This window comes from Cucumis melo, chromosome 3 (assembly GCF_025177605.1).
Source record: "Cucumis melo cultivar AY chromosome 3, USDA_Cmelo_AY_1.0, whole genome shotgun sequence".
NCBI lineage: Eukaryota > Viridiplantae > Streptophyta > Magnoliopsida > Cucurbitales > Cucurbitaceae > Cucumis > Cucumis melo.
In genome coordinates, this window is record NC_066859.1 from 21406155 (window position 1) to 21423791 (window position 17637).

Here is a 17637-nt window from a genome sequence, read left to right on the forward strand (position 1 = left end):
AAACAAATAAAAATCAATATTAATTAGAGAAAATGACATCTTAGGGCTCAAACACTACACCTTCGATATTAACTTATCATTACTGTTATTAATTTGACACATTTTAGTTGCTAACACATATATATGCTATCTATGACCATACCCCCCTAAAATTTAGAAAATAAGAATCATATTATTGTTATTTCTTCTTACTCATATAAAAAACTACTTGGTTTTCTTGTATAGGAGAAAAACTACCCATGGATAAAGAAAGATATTGGAAATCTAAATAACAAGTATACAACGGATAGACAATAAATATTATAAAATAATTGTTTTAAGATATAGCGGACACATAGTATTTGTTGCACAAGTTGTACAAAATATATTGCACGTGAAAGATAGGGAAAAAGATTCTATATCCTGTCAAATTTTGTTGGTTACCGATTTGCTTGAGAATGAGAATAATATATGGATTACTCAGAGTTTTATGGAATATATGGTTTGTGAGATGAAAATAGAAATTATATATAGATGGTTGAAGTCTTTGAGTCTAGCTGTTGCAAAGCAGGTGTTGCTACAAAGCTGCAGTGTGTTCTCCTAGGTGTACTTGGTGAATATTTCTAAATATGAAACGACTTTGCAAATGAATTCAAAATATACAACCACTATCCATATGAAGATCTCGTATGACAATTTATATACAAAACCTTGATTGGATGATTGATGAGAAAATTGATCAAGGGGAGATCTTCATCATTGAAGTACTTAATTAGGAAGTCTTGATTAAGGAGGAGATTTTGATTAACTTGAATCAAACATAGACTTAATCATAAAATGTCTTTGTATTTTCCAACACGTATAACCACTATATAGAGTAAGATTAGAAGTGTGAGATTACTTATAATCTATTGTTGTTAGAAATAAAATCTCCTATCTCGAGTCAAGTACCCCCAGACGTAGATGCAGTTTCATCGAACTGGATTAACAAATTTGAGTGTCATTACTATCTCTACTATATATGCTTGTTGTTGTTCCTACGATTGATTAAGAGCACTAAATATCTTCGGCCATAATTGTTGATTGTTTCGTTGTTTTTCAATAATAGATAAATAAAAGGAAATCCAATCATTGCTTGAGATACAAACCATAGATATTACAAAAGGCTTCTAAGGTTATTTTGATCATTTGATAGAGTTTCTGCTATGGAGTTTTTGTACAAGTTCACCAAGCAAATATCATGAAAAAACTATAAGATTTAAACTATTCTCAATTAATAAAAAACATGACATCCCAATGAATCGGCTTTCAACGTAACGTTTTGATACGTACCAGAACAAGGTAAATTCCTCTAACTTCCTTTGCACCTTATGAGGACGACGTTCTTTCATACCTTCTTTCTGACCTATCATAAATGGATAACAATATGCAAGAAGAAGCCATATTAAGTTTTTACCTCTATTAAGCCAGAAGGCTATGTAGAGAGCCAATAGTGTTGAATATCCAACTCATCTACTACCTCTGATATAAAGTTAGAGAGACATGATCAATTAATGTAGGTCAACCATTATCATCACTTATTAAACGCAGTCAAAATGGTCATTAATTGTTTTAAGTAATTAATGGTAATTAAAACTTCCATAACGGTTTACTAATAAAAATGTCTTCTTCAAACACAAAATTAAATTAAAAAAAGAACAATTAATAGAAGACTTTCAAATTCAAATACAATACGAAGAAGTAATGAAATTTCCTTGTGTCCAAAATGTTATAAACAGTAAATATCAAGTAAGTGAAGGTCAGAGTTTTCCAAGTTGGCATTCACAAAAATAAGAGAAATCAAAGTACAATAGCTTAGATACATACTCTTTGATAACAATTTTGTTTCTGTTTTTATGCTTGTTATCCCCCAATTTCTTGACCCTGACCATGATTCTCATTTTTTGTCAAAGTCAAGTTCCAAAAACAAAAACAAGTTTTTAAAAACTTTTTAGTTTTCAATTTTGATTTGGTTTTTGAAAATATTGGTAGGGAGTGAATAACAAAAAATAACTTAGCAACGAAAGAAGTGTTCATAAACTTAATTTTTAAGAAAATCAAATAGTTATCAAACGGGACATTAGTATATTGAACTATATATCAATTTTGTATTTTCATCCTCTGCTATCTAACAATTTGGACAGTGAACTTGCCTGTTAGAATTTTTAAATAAAACAAGGTATGCTGGATCGTCGGAGTTGAGCTTGAATAGCTCCTTAACAATGAAAGTACACGAAGAGGCGCTGAAATATTAGGAAGATAACACTGTCAGTACTTAGAGATATTTGCGGAGCCATACTCCGCGTAAAAATAAATGATTTAGAATAAACGAATAATCACTTCAACTAGAGGATTGTGTTGCAAGAAAACACACATCCAAAATTCATATAAAGAGGCCATAGGAACTAAATATTTTCCGAAAAAGCTGGAAACTAATAGGGACAAATTTTAAACTCCATTGAAAGTACATAACTAAATAGTCATTCAAAAGTAAATGGACCAAAATGAAATGACAACTAAAGAAAAATGAAACTTCGAGCTTCTAAAAGAATAGGTAATCATCAACTTGGAATGTATGGTGCATCACCATGCTGAGAACGTCACATTATTTTAGATAACATTTGGGAGAGAATAAATTGTTGGGATATTCATGGTGCACTCCATTCCCATTGTCTTTATTTGTGACATAATATCTTGCTAGTTGTTACTAGTTGGAATGATTTCTGTAAAATTCATTGATAGAGGTTGTGTTCTTATCCTTTTCATTTTTTATAAATGAAAGGGTTTACTGTTTCCTATCAAAGAATATATATAAATGTATATGCAACACACACCAAGGTCCACGTGAACAGAGAAATACAGTCATTAAAACATTATATAATCTTTGTCCCTTCATCAAAAATCAATGGATTAGAAACGCATTTTCTTTACATCCTTAAAAGCATAGATGCTTTCTTGAGCATCTTAATATTAACGAATGTAAGAATGTAATGATGCGAGTACGGAGTACATACACGGTGTACTTTGAACTAAAGAGACTTTTTGTTTGAACTTACTTTAAGAGAAGAAAGTTGATGAATGGTCTTAAAAAATGATTATCAGTGGAGAAAGAATGTATCACTATTTCATTCACCAATGGCAGGTTCCAAATGCAATAAAGATACAAATAGATATGTGAATTATCCAACAAAAGTGACAGATTACCTTCCAAAGATTAAGAATAGAACTATCCAAGTGAAAGCAGTAAGCCAAGATTCTTCTTTGTAGAACATCCAGACCTAATTTCATATGGCAAGACAGATAAAGTTATTCGGCTTTTGGATGACAAATGAAGTCACGAAAACAACAATCAGGAAGCTAATCCAATTTTAAGTATTTACCCATTTACAAGTTATAAATAAGAGAGCAAAGAAGTAAATTTTCTTCTAGATGTTAGGTTTAAATTTCAACCGTTCAGGCTAGGGCTTTGTTAACAGCCTAACAGTGAACCATCGTTTCTTTTCCTTTTTTCGGAAAGGGAAAAGTTTATACGGTTTAACTTTACTTTAATTCATTAGATTTTTTCTTTTTGAAAAGGAAACAAGACTTTACGTTCATAAAATGAAAAGAGACTAATGCTCAAACTACATTGAAAATGAAAAAACAAAACAAAACAAAACAAAACAAAACAAAAGAAATAGGAAATACAATCTCTACAACCAACAATAAGTTTAATAACACTTGAAAAGAAATAGAAAAAATCATTTGATATCATGAACTAAAAAGAATGCTTGAAGGACAAAAGACACCATTAGAACCAACAATGGATCTCTAAACTAACGAGGCAGATGAAAACCTAAAGGCCTTGAGATGGGCAGAACTTAACACTAGAACCAAGATTTTTTATTTTAGTTAGAAAGAAACAATAGATTCTTCGGTGATATAGAAAAGCCACAAATATCTATCTTTACAATGGTATTTTATTCTCTTAATTTTGGTGTAAATTATGCCTTTGACTCCTTAGAGACATATCTTGCTATTACATTCACTAATAAACTCTTTGGGAGAGGAAATCTCTCAAGAAAAGTTTTATCTACAATAGCTTCGTCTTCAGCTTTATTTGTGGTTAACAGAACAACCTTATTTAGATATTCATATATATTGCCCCTACCCTTGTGTACAAGTTTCATTAATGTCTACTTTGATGGTCTCGTTAAAAATCTAGGTTCACTGGCTAATTGAGTGCGTGCACTGAAGCAACAAGGGTAAATGATAAAGAATTTAAGACATACTGATATAGCTGTGCCGTTTATATAGAAATCAATCAGCGTCGCCACCAACCAGCTGCAAATGTACCAACAGTTAGTTAAACTCCATAAGAAGATAAATAAAGGCAGAATGTTGGTCAAAAAGTATATACAATCAAAACAAAAAAAGTGTAATGATCTATTCAGAATCTGTTCAAAGAAAAATCAACCAGTTGCATAAACAATGAATGATTAATGCAGAATAATATATATGGTTAAATAACAAATTTAGTAGGTAAACTTTAAATCGGTAAGGAATCTAATAGACACAAAATTGAAAATCGAAAGTTCAGGAATATTTAAAAAATCTATTTAACTTTAGAAATCTAACTTGAGCCTTTTATTTTAATATTTAGAAATCTTAGCATGCAAAGTCCAATGAAAGTTCCATTTCCATTGACCTAAAATTTAAATTTATATTTAAGAACTTTGTTTAGTGCTAAGAATGAAATCTTGTTTTCTGCTTCTTAAAAATAGTAGTAATGATAATAATGAGAAGAGCGTAAGATTCTCTCTTAGGAAAATCCAAGGAGTTTCTATTCGTGCTAGAAAAATTATAGAAGAGCCCATCCTGAAACTTCTTAAAAAAATACTAAAGAAGTTAAAAGATCTTAGATTCCACAACAATACACGAAGCTCATCTCAAAAGATCTTAGTGATTCACCTCATGTACCTCACTCGTCACTCTCAAAATGTATAAGTATAACCAAAAGCATTGCTACAAAAGACAGGCGCAGATATCACTGGCTACTCCCAAGATCCTTCATATGAGCAAAGAATTTGAGCTTTTAACAACAAAGGCCGGAGTCTCCAATAAGGAAAAGGTTACCCAGGATAGTTATTTGCGGCTGTCTATGTGTTTGCTCATTCAAAAACAATTTCAAGGATTGTTCTCTCATTCTGAGTATTTATTCCCTTTTTTTTATCATCATAGGCAGGCAAGCTGACTCACACATATCTTGACTAGTACTGCCTGTTCATACAATTTACATTACATCAGCCCAAGAGTGGCTAATGTGGCTACAGAGCTATTTCTTTGGATAGCTACTAATGAGATGGGAAATTAGGCAATCATTATGCAAGGAAATGAATAGTAAAAGAGACACAGTGGTGTTGATATCTAAATATTAGTTTCCAAGGTTTAGATATCAACACCACTGTGTTTTTCTTTTCTCCTCTCCTAATATGAGAAAAAAATAATTGCAAAGCATCAACACTTAAAAGGACAATCAAATTAAGGAAGAAATAAAAACATAAATTACGGTGTAAAAAGGTCCTTGTTAAAAGGTGAACCATCGCTGAAAAGATAGGCCAAAGTTACCGCCATCAAAAAACCCATAGCACCAAAAACTATTTTTGCAATCATCGTATTGGAGGGCTTCCTGGGCTGCTGCACGCCATTCCTATATACATAAGCCAACAAGCAAATCATGCTAAAGAATAAGATACAGAATAACGAAGTTTCTCAAAGTCTAGGAGAAAGAATAAGTGCATAACCATAGCATCGCATACAACTATTGGTAATGCTTCAAGTCTAAGATGTAATCATATTACCTGTTATGTGTGTGAGTGTGAGAGAGAGAGAGCCAAACCTAAGAGAGTCATAAAAAGTCTTAAATCTCCAATTCGACCAAAAAAGCTTAAGATGGGTGAAAAAGTAAATTTTATTATATATTCTTAAAAGCAATAAAGTAAAGAGACACCAAGTTACGTGGAAACTCGAGTATCAGGAGAAAAACCACAATTTACTTTTCTTATTAATTTCTCATAATAACAAATGATACAAATGGGTAATTAGAATACAGTGTGGAATAAAAAAGGAAAGAATATTAGGTCAAATCTTCCCTTGGGCCAAGACCATTAATCTATACTCCCCCTAATATAGAGGCCAATATTTGTTCACAACAACCGAATGACTGACACATTCTTAACATCCAGCCAATATAGAGCCAGTCTTTGTTCACAGCAACAGATAGCAGGACTCTAACTGTATTCAATTTAGCAATCAAAAAAAAGTTTTTGAATAATCAACACCATAGGTTTGAATAAACCCTTTTGCAACTAACCTCGCCTTGTGTCTGTCAAGGGTTCCATCTACTTTGTATTTGAGAGGGAACACCCATTTGCATCCTACAGTTTTATGTCCCTTAGGTAAAGGGTAGATCTCCTAAGTCTTATTCTTCTAAAAGGCCTTCATCTCTTCCATGAAAGCATTTTTCCACTCAGAACACTCTAAAGCAATGTGGATATTTTTCGATATAACGGTAGAGTCAAGGTTGGCTGTGAAGGCTCTAAACTTAGAGATAAACTATCATAGGAAACATAGTTATAAATAGAGTATTTTGTGCAAGACTTAGTACCTTTTCTCAGCGCAATGGTAATATCCGGAGAAGGATCATACTTATTAAGGTTCCCTGACCCTGTTCAACCTCATTACCACTAATTTATGCTCTAACCTCAGTCCTATCACCACTGTCATTTTCTCCCATATCTTCAGGAACAATAACACCAGACCTGTCATTCTCACTCATTTTACTATCAACACATGATTCAATAGTGTTCGTCATACCTTGATCTCGAGGAGGTTCAGAGTCTTGGACTGGAGCTAGTTGATTAGTGGGGGACTCAATTTCCTTTCTAAGATTTCTCCTATAATAAGTTTTCCAAGGGACTTGGTTTGTGGTGGTTTGTGGTAGGACTATGGGATGAGGATCGGGGTCAGGTAAGATATTAGGAGTAGGTTCAGGTTCGATAGACTCTAAGGTACAGTTAGACATTTCACTCACACTCTTCCCTTGAAGACGGCTATGGGAAAGAAAAGTTGATCCTCACAAACAAGTAACATCGATAGAGACAAAGTACTTTCAAAAAGGAGGATAGAAGCATTTATAGCCTCGCTGATGAAAAAGATACCCAACAAACACACATGCCTGAGCCTAAGGGGGTAAATTTGGTTTGATTGGGGCCAAAGCTATGAACATAGGCTATACACCCAAACACACGAAGGGGAACCTCAGAAGTTAGGCGAGTAGAAGGATATGACTTCTTAAGGCAATCTAAGGGAGTTTTAAGGTGGACACGAGAAAGCATTCTATTGATGGGACAAGCTACAGTAAGGATATCATCTCCTCACAGTAATGAAGGAAGGGAAGTAGATAGTATAAAGAAACGAGCTACTTCCAAAAGGTGACGATTTTTTTTCTCGACAACCCCATTTTGTTGATAAGTGTAGGCACACGAGTTATGGTGAACAATCCTCTTGGAGGCTAGGAACTCACTAAGATTATGGTTTTGGTACTCCCGACCATAATTACTTCGAAGAATTGCAATTTTTGTATTGTATTCTGTTTCAATAGTGTGCTAGAAGTTTTGGAAAATAGAAAAAACCTCGAATTTATCGATGATAAGGAAGACCTAGGTAAGACGGGTATGATCATCAATAAACGTCACAAACCACCGTTTCCCAAAGGAGGTAGTGACCTTGGATGGACCCCAAATGTCATTATGGATAAGGATAAATGGTTGTGTAAGTTTACATGATTGTGAAGGGAAGGATACCCGATGATGTTTGGCCTGAATACACATATCACAAGATAAAGAGGAGATCAATTTTAGAAAAAAGATGGAGAAATAAATACTTCATATATTTAAAGTTTGGGTGGCCCAACTAGAAATGTCACAACATACAATCTTGTTCAAAAATGATAAAATATGAAGACAACAAACTAGTTCCAGAGATACTACTACCGGAGGTATCATCGTCAAGGATATAGAGTCCCCTACTATGCCGGGTAGTGCCAATCCTCCTCCCCGAGCTTAAGTCCTGAAACAAATTCAGGTAAGAGAGTAGATTTACAGTTTAGCACACAAGTGATCTTGCAGATAGATAGCAAATTATAGGAAATCTTAAGCACATGCAACCATTCTGAAGAGAGCTCTTCAAAGGAAAAGATTTGCCTCTTCCCAACAATTGGGGCCAAAGAACCAACGACTATTCAGATTTTTTCACTACCAGCACATGGAATATATAAGAGACAAAGTTCTCACAGGAACCTGTCAAGTGATTTGTAGGCCCCAAGTCTAAGATCCAGGAATTCTTCCCGTCAAAACTGATAAAACTAAGGGACAGAGGCATGCTTGACTGAGCAAAGGCTCCTAGAGTGGAGGGTGGATCGTTCTGGTTTACAGTAAGGCCAGATGGTTGAGTAGTGCTGGCAGACTCACTTACATAAGCATGCCCTAAGTTCTGTTTATCATTGGAGGAACGTTTCTTACCTCTTAGGGGACAACCATGGAGTTTCCAACACTGATCCTTGGTATGTCTTGCAATGCTCACAAACAAGGATTAGTTTTCCGTTATTCTTCTCATTATCATGGGTCGAGGATCTAGCACAGAAAGCAGTGGAGTCAGTGGCAGAAGTAGTCAGTATACTCATGGCATTCGTATGGTCTTCTTCAATCATAAGACACTACCATTAAGGATGAAAGAGGTCTCTCTTTGAGTATACGACCACAGATAATGTCAAACTTGGGGTTAAGGCCTGCAAGGAAGTCATAAACACGGTCAACTTCAAGTCTAGCACACTGTATATCGTCATTTGAAGTATCCCATATTGTTTCTCTGCATAGGTCCATCTCTTGCCAGAGTAGAGAAAGCTTATTGAAGTAGGAGGCTATATCCAGGGTTCCTTGCTTGCAATCATGGACTTGTTTCCTTAGCATATACAACCAAGAAGCGTTCTGACTCTTCAAATATAGTTTTTGAGTCGTGTCCTTTGCAGTAGCTACATAAAGTAAAGGCTTGCCTATTTGTGGTTCTATACTATTAATCAGCATAGACCAAATAAAGAAATCCTCCCCCCTCTATAAACATTCCAAGGCATCACCAGGTGGGGGACGGACAATCTATCTCATTAGAAAGCCAAATTGGTGACAACCCTCGAGAAACATCTAGATCGATTTGGACCAGAAGAAATAATTTTGGCCATTCAGCTTCTCTCCTAGATAAGTCCTTGTAGATGGTGCTAGAGAACTAGTTATATAACTTGAAGACAAGTTAGGGGTCGAAGTTACCAGGTTCTTGGAATACATTGGTAAGTCGGTTGATTTGGATTGCGCTAAAGTTTCACCAACTTCAAATCCATAAATATTATGTCCTCGATCGATCCCAATACCATGGACATGTGGCTGCTGTAAAGAGTCAAAAGATAGTGGCACGTAAAACTATGCAGTCCAAAATCGAGGGCGACGGCGGCAGCGTGTGAAGGTGCGATTTGTCAGAAGGGTATTGCGGCTAGACTTGAGATGACAGATGGGAGAAAACAAGCTAGTTACTAGAGGTGTTCGGCTGGTTTCCGGTGCTGGGCTACCTGGCTGACTCCGAGGGTAGGTCCATTTTGATCGCCGACAACTTCTGAAGTTGGTGGAGTAGATTCTCCATGGCAGCGGCGATGATGGCATCTATGGCGGTGGCAGACTCTGTCTGGGTTTGCCTTATACCTGTGTCTAGGGTTTCGTATTTACCTCGCTCTGATACCATGTAAAAAGCGATAAAGTAAAGATACACCGAGTTACGTAGAAACCCGAGTACCAAGAGAAAAACCACGATTTATTTTTCTTATTAATTTCTCATAATAACAAATGATACAAGAGGGTAATTAAATAGAATACAGTGTGGAATTAAAAAAGGAAAGAATATTAGGTCAAATCTTTCCTTGGGCCAAGCCCACTAAATCTAACATATATCATTCACTCTCCCTCACTTGTGTGCTTGAAATATGTGAAAGATCCAACCAGTGGAAATGAATACTAATTGGGGAAGAAATATAACATTGCATGAGCTTGAATACAGGACCTCCCTGGACCTTATGTTCTAATACCAATCTTAAATCACCAATTCAACCAAAAAGTTAAAGCTGATGGGTGAATGGTAAATTTAATTATATATCATTAACACTCCCCCTCACTTGTTGGATCTCTCAGCTATTTGAAGCCCATAAGTGAGGGGGAGTGTTAATGATATATAATTAAATTTACCATAAGTGAGGGGGAGTGTTAATGATATATGAAGCCCCTCACTTATGGGCTTCAAATAGGTGAGAGATCCAACAAGTGGAAATTTAATTGAGGTGGAAATATAACATTATAGGGGCTTGAACACAGGGACCTCCCTAGACCACCTATTCTGATACTATCTTAAATCACCAATTGACCCAATTATATATCACTAGTGGTTGAAGCTTAAGTTAGTGGTTGAAGGCAAATTAATTATATATCACTAACAAAAATAGTATTAGGAGTCAAGTGATCTGTAAGAAGGCAAACCCATCCCATGTTACGAAAGTAGCAGCAAATCAAGCCCCACACAAGCTATCACCAAAACAAATCTGAGATGCTGAATTTATCTATTAACTGAGAGAATTCAAAAATTAAAATATATATATATAAGACTTCTTTTATTCCATTTAATTACTTAACACCATGAGAAAAAAGAGTGGACTATAACTGTGCAGTAGAATAGTCAGGAAATACATGAAAAAAATTCCAAATATAAAGTATGACGGAACCTTTCTAATGGAATTAATCAATCAACTATTTAAGAGACCTAAAACTCACAGTACATACTGTACTAGACTAGAGTTACTGCATACATACTTGTTTGTATCCCTGATAAGAACACTGTACATAATATCTTCAAAAGATTCCTGAGACGATAATTGCCACAACTGCCAAAGGATGTAGGCACATGTAGCGATGCTGAGGCAAATGATAGGGTAAGAAGAGTTAAATCTGATCTAAAAATAGAATGAAGATTCAAGCTGCAAGTATTACCAATCAAAAAATGCTGCAACTTCTAATTAAAGTAGCCCATGCATGAAACAAAATCGATCTTAGTAACATGTAAGAGTTTGGAAATCAAAGTTCTGACTTTTACCATAAAGTTATTCAAGAATCGGTTTTGAAAGAAAATGTGATTATATTCTGAAAGTATAAAAGAGCAAGAACATCAAATAAATAAAAATATTTTAACCAATTAAACTACTTATCATCTTCTCAAATTTAGAAAATGAGATTAAGAAACATTGGGGATTTTCCCACTCGTTAATGCAAATAATAAAAGTAGTATTATCAAGCGTCAAAATATGTCTACCAAACTCCAACAAGGAAGTTTGATTCAAAAGAACTCACAGATATTATTCACACTAATATACCCGATGATCAAACAAGCTTTAGACTGGAAAGTGAGCTTGACGAGGATACAAAGTAATTACCTGCCAAGACATACAAGAAAAACTATCCAAATCGCTGTGGCAATCCAGTTTGATTCCTTGTAGCAAACCCATGCCTGAAAAATTTAAAAATAAAAATAAGTCTGAGAGAGAGAAGTTACTACGAATGCTTGAACACATTGTAACAATGTTTCTTTTGTCTGTAAATGATTATGAAGTAGATGGCTAGATGCTAATCCTTTGAGCTTGCAATAATGACAAGCAGAGTGGATTGGATAAAAATTATAATTGATCTAACAATTCCATCTGAGTTTTCCCTGTCAAAATCTACATCAAATCGACAAAAAAAAAAAAAAAAAAAGGAAGACAAAACCTAGAATAGATTCTTAAATTGCAATGAAGAACTTTATAAAGCATCATGAATTGATCTCTGAGATTATTTTTAATTAAGACTTTCATGTTCATTTTCCCATCCTTGATATCAAGATTATTGCCTAATTAAGTTATGTTTGCATACTGGTTAGAAAGGGAAGAGAGGACTTAGGGTTACCAATTGCCGCAGGAAGTATGATTAGAAAAAAAGGACAAATGAAAGAGAATGGCTACAGAGGAAGAACGGTAAGAAAACAACAGAGATCAATTTCATTACAATATATGTCCACAAGAAAACTTGATACGAATCATGCACCCTGAAGGTTTCCTTTTCCCACTCATTGAAAATCCTATCAACAAACGAAGGGCAACGGGGGATACTAAAGTGGCTCTCATTGATACCATCTAGGGTAAGGTGAGGTTGTTTTTCTTTCCATCTGCCATACAGTTCTGACTTAAAGCCTCAAGGAAGAGAAGGGAAGGGGAGGAGCTGTTATCTAAGTAACTGCAGTCTCTGTTGGCCGTTGTTCCGGTTGAGCACTCTTTACTTTGTCAAATTTTGTCTTACCAAACAAGATTGGATCAAGAAGAGGCGCGATGTAATTAAGTCTTGCATGCACCACAAAACTGAATTATTTTAGGGATGATCTCACCAGGATGAATGCCTTGTTCCCACCAGAACATAGGCATGCTTGGTGAAAATAGTACTAAATTGAGCAATCACATAGGAAGTCCTAGTGTTGTATAATTGTATTCTTTTGATGAAAATGGAGATTGGCTCAACAATTTATTAATGGCTGAGTTTTTTATATCTACCTCTCTAGGCCATGATAGAATAGGACATATTGTTTAGCTTAGAGTTTCATCAAGAGCTACATATAGGCTCAAAAGCCTAACACTTCTAGGGTTTCGTACAGGTTCATTGAATGTTGGGATTTTTCATTTTCTGCATTCATTAGACTTGAATTGGATGCAACTTCTTTCTTCTGCCGTGAGAATGACACCCTTTTCTCCAACTTTATGTTTTCATAAATTGCATTCTTAGAACATTCAAGTTGGTTTGACCCATCCCTCTTGGAGTATTTTAATCTTACTTTAGGTAAGGAACTAGTTTTCTTATCTTAGATCTTTGATCCTCGAGGTGTCCATTTCAATCACTTCCCTTGGATTGAAACTAAATTGGTTCTGTGGCTTAAATTTGTGGAAGGTTTCTAATCAAAACTTGAAACTCCACATCAAAATACAATGAATTGAAATAAACAGGGTTTTTGCCCTTACCCAAATGGTCTAGCAGGCCCATTCTCACAACATAGGAGGTTAAGCTATAAAAACAATAAAATGTACAGCATTCAGCAAGTCCAGTTTTCGTAAAACAGAAAATAAAAGGAAAGTTAAAATATTTCCATACCGCAATAATTGTCACATTGAAATAGAAATCAACTAATACTGTCACCATTAACCTGAAAAATGTAAGTACAAACTTGAATGAAAAGGTCAAGATTTGTGGGAGTATTAATTAGAGAAAAGTTAATTACTCAACATCGCAAGTAATGACATTCAAGGAAAGTACACTAAATTAAACAAGTTTCCCTCGTGATTAACTTGCATACATAGGCTCCACAAAGAGAGCATGAGAATGTTGTATCAATTAGCTAGCTGATGATACGACAAACAGTTAATAGTCTTTTTATGTGAACTATAAAATCAGAGCTTGGCTTTATATTGTGTAAGTACAAAACTTGGCAATTTGAACAAGCCTGAGACACATAATATGGTCCAATAAGAGAAAACAAGAAGAAAAAGAAAACCATCTACGTAAATACTAAGTAGTATAATACTTCATGTAAATCATCAGCAGCCCAAATATGATTCAGCCAGAAAAAGACACAGGATTACTGTGATTGATAAGGAAAACTAAAATACTGCACGGATGAGCACTTTATTGTAACAGCTAATACTGCTTATGCAAACGATGCTCTCTCAATGGCAGCCTACCGTGATTGAATTCCAACATAATTGTCCCATGAACAATGGTGGTTTTGATCTTTCGAGAGGAATTAGACCCTCCTAGCATTATATTGCTACAAGATTTAGTACAGAAAATAAAGTTAAGCTTCAATATAAATCCTAAGGATTTCACAGTAACAAAGGAAAGTCTCAAATCTTCTTTTTAGTGCATAATCAATTTTAGTTTTATACTTTCTGAATACTTTAACGCTTAGTGCCGTCTAAAGATATTAATCACTTTATAATTCAGGACACCTGCCACACATTCCCAATAACATTAGATCTATGGATTTATAGCACTTTAAAACACTTTATAATCGGGATAGTTACTTATTTAACCATTATATTACTTCAATTCGTTGTGAGACTGAAATATACACGGATGATCACTAGATACATCATGAACAGAACAACTGAAGCAACTAGATCATTCTGCATCAATACAGAGGGAGGGGAGGCAGGCAAGCAGAAATACGAAGAAGGATTCGGAACGATAAGAAATAAAGTGAAACAAGGTTAGTGGAGAAGAGAGAGCACCGTGAGAGAAGTTCTTTGCGGAAAGGAGAGCCATCAGTGACGAGTGTGTAAGCTAGAGTTGAAACCATTGTGCAAGCCAATAGAAGGAACAGAATCCTCCACCCAATCACCGCAGAGCTCGCCATTGTAGGAGAAAACAGCAGGTTGAAGAGGATGGAAGTTGGTGGAAACGAGAAGAAGATACGTGTCGACGTGGTCTCCTTCCTTCCTTTTCTTCTTCTTCATTAACTAATAAACACGTGGATCACTTTAATTGAAGGTTTTAAATAATGTAAATAACTCAAACGAGAATAGATAATGACACGTGGAAATACTTTCTTTTCTTAAATTATAATTCAAATATTTGTAATAAACTATTTACTATCCAAATTCATCTGATTTTTTTTTATGAACTGTTTAAATGTTTTGCTGTATTTTTTAAATAGTTCTATTTTGTTTAGTGTTATTCGTAACAAATTTTTATTATAATTATAGTAAAAAGTATTCATAATATAATAATTTTAATATTTTATTATTTTTTTCAAATATTCATAATATATATATTTTTTTCTTTGGAAGAACGAATAGAAAAAAATTGTACATAACTTATTTATAGGTCAATTTTCCGTCTCTTACTTTTCTAGTTTTCTTTTTGCCAACTTTTTATTTATATCTATTTTTTTTTCAATCATGCCTAAGTTCAATATGTAATCATATTATCTCGAGTAAAAGAATATAATAGTTCAATAAGTAATCATTTCATTTAAATATAGTTCAATTTTGTTGGAATTCATATCCTAAACCTTGTACTTTGATATTTGATTCAATAAAATTTAGTATTGAATGCTATAAATCTTAAAACCAATAAATTAAGGTCCCGAGGTTATTATACTGAATTTGTCAAATACACTTAACTTTATGTAGAGACATAAACATAGATTAAGTTCAAGTTAATAGTCCAAATAGTCTGGAAAAACACTATGGATGTGGCCCGCTCCGTAGTTAGTACAAACGATGTAATCGTGAATCGTTCATATAGAGACATGGGAGTGGGGGCGTTCTATGTAAATAGTTTACATAAGACTGGAACCACGAAATAAGTCACTTTTGGTTATAACACCGTAAACTATAAATTGACTATTTCAATTATGATGACCTTGGTAACTTGATCTTAATCCTGAGCTAACTATGAACTTCTGTTCATTCGGTAGTATCCTTAAATCTGCATAGGTGAGGGCAGCTCATTGCTGGCCCAATAAACCTCCCATTTCAAGGATAAGACCAAGTGGATAGCTAGGGACATAGGGTGCAAGACGGAATTCACTCCTACCCATTTCTGGGATAGTAGATAGGTTGTTTCCTTAAAGACTGAATCCAAGTCTTGAACAAGGGGCCCCAATTTCTCATTGGCCCGATAATGATTCAAGTTTATAGGTTGAACCTTAAACCAATTATTCAATAGTGGATCAGTGGGTCTTAAGGAGCAAGATATAATCTCGCGGGTAAAATAGTATTTTGACCCAGCCAAGATTACGAACAACATGTGAAGAATCAACTTACTCATCATGGTTATATCAGGTGGACAGATATATAATATATAGTGAGAGGAGTGCAACTAAGAGTCATTAATGACTCTTTAGTTAACGAACGTTGATTAAGCTTAGTCTAAAAGAGTTTAGCCAGTTAATCTCGAATCGTTGGAACCCATGATCTATAGGTCCATTAGGTTTCCCTACTAGCTCATATGGATTCAACTAGGAACAATATTTTGAAGTAACTCGAATTGTTCGAAATAAGAAAAGAGAGAGAAACCGACAAATATATATGATATAAGTCGGTAGATATAAACTTTAAGTTTTGTGTTTAAATATGATTTAAATAAATGTGAATATAAATTCATATTTAGAAGCTTGGAAAGTTTTAAAACGGTCAAAGTTGTAAAAGTCAACTTGTTGAGTTTTAATTTTGAGAAACAAAACTTTGACCGGATTTATATTCAAACACACACACACACACATATATATATATATATTAAATATTCAAATCTCCAAATTATAATTTTTAAAATTATATTTCTTATTAAATATTTTTTCAATTTTCAATTTTCAAATTTTTATTTTAAAAAATATCTTTCCAAATTTTAAATTTCAATCTCTACAAATACTTTTCCAAATTCCAAATTATAATTTCCAATTCTTTTAAAAAAGATATGTATTAACAAAATATGTTATTAAAAAATATATTAAACAAATATTTGCAATCCACCGATATTAACAAAATATCTAATTTTTTTAGAATCAAAATGAAAAAAGTATAGGAAGAATAATTTAGAATTAAATATTTTATTTTTTGATAACATGTATAATAAGATATTTCATTTGGAAAGATATTTTTTAAAATTGAAAATTGGAATTTGGGGATTTAAATATTTTTTAGAATCAAAATGAAAAAAGTATCGTAAAAATAATTCTATAATTAAATATTATATTTTTTAATAACATATTTAATAAAATATCTAATTGGAAAGATATTTTTGAAAATTGAAAATTGGAATTTGAAAATATATTTAATAAGAAAAAATATTTTTGAAAATTGAAATTTGGAGATTTAAATATTTAATAGGGATAGTTGCAAATGTAACCATTATATTCAAAATAATTAATTATGTAGCAACATTTTAAAAAAATTGCAAATATAGCAAAATTTGTTAAAATCTATCAATGATAGGAGTCTATCACTGATAGACCATGTAGCAAATGTTGGTCTATCACTGATAAACCATAAGAGTCTATCAACAATAGAAGTGTATCACTGATAGATTTTGCTATTTTTGCAATTTTTTTAAAATATTGATACATACTTAATAATTATTCTAAATATTGCTACATATTATAATTACCCTATTTAATAATATATTTTGTTAATATATATATTCTTTAAAAAAATTATAGATTGAAATTTGAAATTTGGAAATATATTTAATAAGAACAGATATTTTTGAGAATTGGAAATTGAAAAAATATTTAATAAGAAAGACATTTTTGAAAATTGGAATTTGGATATATATATTAAATATTAAATATCTAAAAAAACGTAGGATTCACGCATTGAAATATCTAAGTAAAGTCATCCAAATTATTATATTTTTGTCCATAGTTTGCCTTTTACCTTATTTTTTATATTACTTTTAAAAAACACATTATTTAGAA

The 17637-nt window shown here is 33.4% G+C and overlaps 1 protein-coding gene across 5 annotated transcripts; it reads right to left on the reverse strand.

Annotated features, from left to right (window-relative positions):
- Nucleotides 1-1092: 1092 nt before the first annotated feature.
- On the reverse strand, nt 1093-14717 carry LOC103496575 (uncharacterized). 5 transcript variants are annotated; one of them, XM_051082659.1, is made up of 10 exons: nt 14450-14599; nt 13901-13986; nt 13314-13365; nt 11576-11649; nt 10959-11060; nt 5567-5707; nt 4290-4341; nt 3223-3296; nt 2172-2261; nt 1542-1902 (listed from the first exon to the last, which is right to left on the reverse strand). In XM_051082659.1, exons 3-10 carry the CDS (start codon nt 13359-13361, stop codon nt 1779-1781), a joined length of 705 nt encoding a protein of 234 aa, XP_050938616.1. In that variant the 5' UTR covers nt 13362-13365; nt 13901-13986; nt 14450-14599; the 3' UTR covers nt 1542-1778. The 5 variants fall into 5 exon arrangements, with proteins under 5 accessions (XP_008456712.1, XP_050938615.1, XP_008456715.1 ...); XM_008458490.3 differs by lacking the exons at nt 1542-1902; nt 13901-13986 and adding an exon at nt 1093-1384 and having other exon boundaries at nt 14450-14717; XM_051082658.1 differs by lacking the exons at nt 1542-1902; nt 13901-13986 and adding an exon at nt 1093-1379 and having other exon boundaries at nt 14450-14664.
- Between the last annotated feature and the right edge of the window lie 2920 nt (nt 14718-17637).

What these genes read in the sequence shown, in the direction of transcription:
- LOC103496575 (XM_051082657.1), bottom strand. Translation starts at nt 14,574, where the DNA reads ATGGCGAGCTCTGCGGTGATTGGGTGGAGGATTCTGTTCCTTCTATTG. An exon ending in CTTATCAGGGATACAAACAA is followed by an intron (nt 5,708 to 10,958) that starts GTATGTATGCAG and finishes TTATGTATATAG; the next exon opens with GAATGGCGTGCAGCAGCCCA. An exon ending in CTATTCTTAATCTTTGGAAG is followed by an intron (nt 2,262 to 3,222) that starts GTAATCTGTCAC and finishes CTAATATTTCAG; the next exon opens with CGCCTCTTCGTGTACTTTCA.